Source organism: Rutidosis leptorrhynchoides, chromosome 1 (genome assembly GCF_046630445.1).
Source record: "Rutidosis leptorrhynchoides isolate AG116_Rl617_1_P2 chromosome 1, CSIRO_AGI_Rlap_v1, whole genome shotgun sequence".
Lineage (NCBI taxonomy): Eukaryota > Viridiplantae > Streptophyta > Magnoliopsida > Asterales > Asteraceae > Rutidosis > Rutidosis leptorrhynchoides.
Genome location: NC_092333.1, coordinates 6,643,171 through 6,649,518, shown reverse-complemented (window position 1 = coordinate 6,649,518; position 6,348 = coordinate 6,643,171). Strand labels below are relative to the sequence as shown.

The window sequence follows — 6,348 nt, the reverse complement described above, 5'->3', positions numbered from 1 at the left end:
GGATCGAAACCTAAATTTTTATGAAAATAGGAATCGAGGACCAGACCATAAAGATGTGGTTCGGTTCGGTCCGGTTCTAGTGTTGTTCCAAATGGTTCGGGTAAGAACCCCGTGAATGATCCCAAATTACTGATCAAAAATTATTATAGTTAATGATTTGTAATTCATATCTTATATCTTATCTTTAGTCACATTTGATTACTAATTTGATGTATAATCACATATGATCACAACTTATATATATATATATTTTTTTTATATGGACTTCTTATATTTTTAGATAAAGTTTAATGCACAAAGAAATAACAAAATAAATTTTGAATGAAAGTTAAATACTATTAGAATGTAGTATTAGAATATTATGATTTGACCTGTAGATATACTCGGTCCATTAGAGTTAAATTATATGTCTAGTTCAATGTAATCGTTATTAGAATGTAGTATTAGAATATTATGATTTGACCTGTAGATATACTCGGTCCATTAGAGTTAAATTATATGTCTAGTTCAATGTAATCGTTATCGTTATAAATATTAAATCAGTAATACAAAAGAACGTACGATATTTACATTATTATTCTACATATCATAAGAATCTTATGGTTCTGATAAGTACTCTACACACTAATCATGTCCCATTAAGATTATCAACTTTATAGATTTAAGCATCAAATTTTGAAGGGAGAAAATTAAAACATGAAGGTTAAATTAGGAGACAAAAATTTAGAGGGTTAAAAGGTAAATGAAAGAATACTTACATATATGATTACGGAGGTGTTTAATTTGCGTTTTGAAATATGCGGTTTAGATCATTATAATTAAACGGTAAATGGCCTGAAAATGTAATATAAAATACACAATTTGACAATAAAAGTAATAATGGTTTTCCAGTTGCCTTAAAGCGACAACGTGTTTCATTTTTTTCTCGAAAAGGATTATGATTTGAATTTTTTTGCAATTGAGGTAATATCATCATATTTATTAACGATATCCTCAAATTTATTAACGATCATTAGTCAAATGTCGTTAAGTGCACTCATGTGCTTAACATGCGAGCGATGTTTATGTGATCAATTATTCCGTTTGTCATAATTAAGTAGCCTATAAAGATCATTACCCATTAAATATGTAACATAGTAACGTCCACGTTCAACGATTTTACTCAAACCTAATCGATTGACATTTTAATATATGGCATCCTTCCTGATGGACATAAATCTTGAGGACTAAAGCAACAAAAAATGAATTGCAGCCGTACTTATAAAACCTTACGGTGCAAATGTGCACTTAACTCCAGAGATAATAGCTAAATAATCTCATAAGTAAAATATTTAAAGTGGACATGACCTAAAAAAAAGGAAATGATTCTCTTCTTGTCACATTACACGTCACACAGAGACCGTTTACTTTGATACTGACAAAAACCAAAAATTTTACGAGTAAAAATTAACACTGTTTAGATGATTCTATCTACAATATACTACTGTTCTTCCATCATCAAACATACATTTTATATACAATTATTAATTATTAATTCATCTTTTCTTAATATTTCGATTAGGTTCCATTTGTATCAGAAATCACACAAATTAAACTTCTATTGTTCTTTTTTTTTTTTTTAGTACCAATAATAATCATAATAAGATGGAAATTGATGAAATGGACGAAAACCCAAATTGGCTGTTTGATTTTGGATTAGTTGAAGATATCCCCACCGCTCACTTCACTGGTCCAGTGCCGCCGTCTGCCGGAGGTTTTACGTGCCCATCGCCACCTGGTCTCACCTGCTCGGTATCAATACCTGCTGTGAGGTTAATTACTTTTGATTCCGTTTTTCATTAAAAAAATATTAATTAATTAATGTTATTATTATGCCAACTGATTATTATTAGGCTAACTAACTACTGTAAAAGGTCAACAGCTGCAGCAGCTAATTCATCTGAAATGAAAAAGAAAGAAAGAAAAGTTTGAAATGTTTATCAGAATTCATAATAGTTATCAAAGAAAATAGAATAACTATTTAAGTTAAGTTATTATTATTATTTTTTTAATGCTGTTTCGGCATCAACCAGAGGGGTATTAACCCCCTTTGCGATCATTTGCCACGCTATGCACGCTCCAGAGGAAACCCATCCGTCCAAGTAGGCAACAGGGTAGGGAAAAACCCCAGTGGGATTCGGACCAGGGACCCACATGTAATTCCACAAAGTCCAGCCTCTTCTAGGATTCGAACCCGGGACCCGCAAGAATTCCACAAAGTCCAGCCTCCCCTAGGATTCGAAGTTTCGAACCCGGGACTCTGCAGGAAATTTCACAAAGTCCAGCCTCCCCTAAAATTCGAACCCGAGACCCCGCAGGGATTTCACTAAGTTCTCCTCCTAGATACCAGCCAAAGTCTCGGTGGTTATTAAAGTTAAGTAATTGTGTACGTTCTTTGGTTTACATGCGCCTAACTTAAATGCTATTAACCTCACATATGAGATACCAAAACAATTTTACATGTAAACAAACACGCCTAGTTTTACTTCTTGCTGCAGTGGCTATAGTTTCACGGAAAAGAAAATTACACAAAAGCATGACAAAAATTTGCAACATGTGATGGTTTCTAGTAACGAAAAAAAGACAGACAAGTTCTTGAACCTTGATTAATTGTAGAATAGTGATTCAGGGAATATGTTTTGGACGATTATTAGGAGACTGTCGTATTTGCAGTATTGAAAGTGTTAAAAAATTTAAACCATGCTTTAAATAGTGAAAGTTTAAACTATAATGATGTGGAACTTAGACACCAAGACTTCAATGGCGGAACTTGAACCCGACCACAAATGGGGCGGGTTTAAAATTTTATTAAATTTTTCAATGACAGCTGGGGCGAACACTAAAAAAAACCTTATTTTTTAGTAAATTTTTTATTTTTTTAGTGTAAATTTTTTAAAAAAAAAAATCCAGCTGGGGCGGGTGCCCCGCCCCGTCTCCACAATGTTCCGCCACTGTAAGACTTGTAACAGGTACTATGATTGAATGGTCAACTTTTCATTGTGCAATTGTACCAATTGAGATTGAGATTTTTAACTTTTGGCTTTTTATGTTTTTTTATTTTTAAGAATTAATATTAATTACTATTATTGTGTTTAGTAGTTGTGCTTGTGCCATAGTGAGCCAAAAACGTTTTTTGTTTGGGGCTCATTGCTTGATTGTTGTTTCGACAGTAGTGAGATTGAAAGCTCGTTTATCGATTTTGAGGGCCTTAAGGAACAAGGATCAAGGAAACGGTAAACATCTCTTCGTTTTTTTCTTCCTGCTTTAGAAAGCTCGTTACTGTCGATAAGTTCTTGAAAACTTTATTTGGGGATTTGTTGTTATACATGAATTCATAAGCATCTATCCAAATAAGGTGACAATCTCGGCCCATTTGCTCATGGGTAGGTCGATTTGGGTTGTGTTTCATCTCAAATAGACTATAATCGTAACTTCATCAAAAATGGGTCAGATGGGGCGAAAGTGGCCAAAAGTGTATTTATAATACATATAACCTACTACTATATATGGGTTCATAAGTTATACAAGTTTGGAAATTTAAAAATGACCCGGACACATTTCATCTGGTACAGAAGTATCCGTTTCGACCAGTTATCCAAACCGCCCATCTTGTCACCTGTAATGCCAATTAACACATGTACAGTATAAACTTGTAGGTTGAAGTCTGAAACTATCAATGCATGTGGGTCCAAAGCTGGCCGTGAGAAATTGCGTAGAGATAGGATGACTGATAGGCATGTATTTATTACTCTTTAGTCTTTACACACATACCTCGACTTATAATGTTGAACTTTGACATTATTATTTGAAAATCATTTTGAAGGTTCTTGGAATTGTGCTCGATTCTGGAGCATGGGAGACCTCCAAAAACAGATAAAACTGCTATTCTGAGCGATGCTATTCGAATGATAATGCAGCTACGAAGTGAAACAGAGAGGCTCAATGAAAGAAATGTCGATTTGCAGGAGAAGATTAAGGAATTAAAGGTCTGATACAATAAACACCAATAATTGAACTTTTGATACATATAATAAAAGATTTATAACCTATATACATAGAATAAAAAGTTAAACTGAAGTTTGGGCGTTTGGCACATATTTAGATATTTAACCAAGAATTATGTACTTGATTGATAGGCTGAGAAGAACGAACTACGTGAAGAGAAGCAGATTCTAAAAATCGAGAAAGAAAAGATGGAACTAAAAGTCAAAACCATCAACGTTCAACCAAGCTATCTCGCACATCCCACTGCAATGCGAGCTGCATTTGCTGCACAAGAACAAACTGCTGGAAACAAGTTGATGCCATTTGTCGGTTACCCTGGCGTTGCCATGTGGCAATTCATGCCGTCTTCTGTGGTTGACACGTCACAGGATCACGTCCTTAGGCCTCCAGTTGCATAATAATGGGAGTCTTATCTTATGGTGCGTTTTGTTTTCTTCCTCCTTCAATTGTGTGATTGTATAATAACCTCAGTTATCGTTCTTGATTCTGTGGGGCTTGAAGTAGTTTGTGAAATATTAATCTTTACAAATTGGAGAATCATTTCGCCTTTCCTGACACATTGATGTAATATAAATCCAAATCACCCTCTGTATGTAGTGTGATAAATGATGCTCCGTAATAAATAATAATTTGAAGTCACTAGTCAGCTAGTTTCCCAGGTCGGGCTATTTCGACCCATTTACTTGTATTTGAGGTAATTTTGTTATGATTCATATTCAACAGGCCAAGTTGAATTATAAAGGGAAATGGGTCTAACAGATAAGTTGGGTTGATATTCGGCCATAGCATATCCGCTAAGTTCTGTGATTTGGTTATGATTTATATTTAACAGGCCGAGTTAAATTATTATGGGAGACGGGTCGAACAGATAAGTTGGGTTGATAATTGGCGAAAGCATATCTGCTCACTTCTTTAATAACAAATTTAAAAGCATATTTAACGACGCATTAACTATCAACTATTCCAAATAATTTGATAAAAAAATGTTACAGACTAAATCTCATCCCGCCCATTTTCCCACCTCTAACTGATTGAAATACATTACTAGGTAGATTACTTACAAACTGTTAGTCAACCTGGCAATTTCACAACCTTTTTGAAACAAATTACCTCTGTTATAACTATATACCACTCATAGCCATGAGTTTTGCTAACTGTTCACGATGGTATTTTTGTAATTAACCACAAATTCGGGGGTAATTAGGTAATTCTTTTTTTTTTTTTTTTTAGTACCTCTATTAATATCATTTGTCTTCATATTTCATGCATCAATAATCCCGTTTTATTTAAAAATAGATGAATATGTTACAAACGAACAAATCAAGCAGAGGATACATTGTTGTAGCGAGATAATTAAAACTCATAGAATTCAGACAAACAAAAAGCCTCGATGCGTTTAAAAAAAAAAAAAAGAAGAACTTTTTAAAGTTATAACGACATCACCACAAGGAGCCCAAAACCGAGTGTAGAACCAGCAGTGGTCTTTAGGTTTATAGCCGATGAAGGGGGTGGAGGTGGTGAACTCGTTGTTGGCCCGTTTGTGGTTGGAGTTGGGGATGAAGGAGCGGGGGTTGAAGGTGGGCCAGATGCTTTTGATACGACATCAATTTCAACCTTCTGACCTCGGTTACAATGTCCAGCTGTGCCACAGATAAAATACCGTTTTCCTGCAGCCGTAAGTGGGATTGTTGTAGGGCTAGAGGTGGCCGTTGAAAGAGGGCCGCTGGTTCCACAAGAATCGTAGTTTGCCTTGGTTACTTCAAGAACGTCATGAGTAGGTGTATACTGAAAAACTGCAACATTTAAAGACAACTGTTAGAGATTATGATAATGCCTATACCATTAGAATAATAAAAGTTTGTGTGCAAGACTAAATTGTTATATTTGGTATAAATTTGGTACCTAAATTGTCGCCAACTGAAAATGTTTGATTAGAAGCCCATACCCCAAAATTAGTAGACAAGTCCCAACTTCCTCCTGGAGATCCGACAGTGTGATCCACCGCGAAAGCTACTTGAAGGAGCATTGTTGATGCAACAAACGCCATTAGTATCTGCATAATCGACACTTTAGCCATTGCTTTTACTTGAGAAAACTAGTTGTTTTATAAGCAAGTATATGTATATATGTATGTGATATTTGCCTAGACGTAAACCATCAATTTATAGACAGTTAGAAAGGAGAAGGAATTCTTCTCAAATTGTTTATTGCTTCATATCTTCTACATTATTATTTTTTATAACGGCCAATATATATTAAAACAAAAGAACTTTGATTGTTGCATTATTCAAATGGTGTTAGTTG

At 34.6% G+C, this 6,348-nt stretch overlaps 2 protein-coding genes across 5 annotated transcripts; one reads left to right on the top strand and one right to left on the bottom strand.

Moving 5' to 3' along the window:
- Nucleotides 1–1,421: 1,421 nt before the first annotated feature.
- LOC139855697 (transcription factor ILR3-like) lies at nucleotides 1,422–4,683 on the top strand. 4 transcript variants are annotated; one of them, XM_071844949.1, is made up of 6 exons: nucleotides 1,422–1,439; nucleotides 1,623–1,811; nucleotides 3,210–3,272; nucleotides 3,696–3,773; nucleotides 3,863–4,025; nucleotides 4,176–4,683. In XM_071844949.1, the coding sequence occupies exons 2-6, from the start codon at nucleotides 1,645–1,647 to the stop codon at nucleotides 4,440–4,442; spliced, it is 738 nt and encodes a 245-aa protein (XP_071701050.1). In that variant the 5' UTR covers nucleotides 1,422–1,439; nucleotides 1,623–1,644; the 3' UTR covers nucleotides 4,443–4,683. The 4 variants fall into 4 exon arrangements, with proteins under 4 accessions (XP_071701050.1, XP_071701055.1, XP_071701072.1 ...); XM_071844954.1 differs by lacking the exon at nucleotides 1,422–1,439 and having other exon boundaries at nucleotides 1,584–1,811; nucleotides 3,213–3,272; XM_071844971.1 differs by lacking the exons at nucleotides 1,422–1,439; nucleotides 3,696–3,773 and having other exon boundaries at nucleotides 1,584–1,811; nucleotides 3,213–3,272.
- A 789-nt stretch (nucleotides 4,684–5,472) lies between these two features.
- LOC139900987 (mavicyanin-like) lies at nucleotides 5,473–6,121 on the bottom strand. The gene is made up of 2 exons (XM_071883752.1): nucleotides 5,947–6,121; nucleotides 5,473–5,837 (listed from the first exon to the last, which is right to left on the bottom strand). Exons 1-2 carry the CDS (start codon nucleotides 6,119–6,121, stop codon nucleotides 5,473–5,475), a joined length of 540 nt encoding a protein of 179 aa, XP_071739853.1.
- Nucleotides 6,122–6,348: the final 227 nt, after the last annotated feature.

Bases quoted from the DNA above. Each gene is read 5' to 3' on its own strand.
- LOC139900987 (XM_071883752.1), bottom strand. From the start codon at position 6,121: ATGGCTAAAGTGTCGATTATGCAGATACTAATGGCGTTTGTTGCATCA. The intron at 5,838-5,946 runs GTACCAAATTTA...TAAATGTTGCAG, and splicing joins TTCAGTTGGCGACAATTTAG to TTTTTCAGTATACACCTACT.
- LOC139855697 (XM_071844949.1), top strand. From the start codon at position 1,645: ATGGAAATTGATGAAATGGACGAAAACCCAAATTGGCTGTTTGATTTT. The intron at 1,812-3,209 runs GTTAATTACTTT...TTGTTTCGACAG, and splicing joins GTATCAATACCTGCTGTGAG to TAGTGAGATTGAAAGCTCGT. The intron at 4,026-4,175 runs GTCTGATACAAT...CTTGATTGATAG, and splicing joins AGAAGATTAAGGAATTAAAG to GCTGAGAAGAACGAACTACG.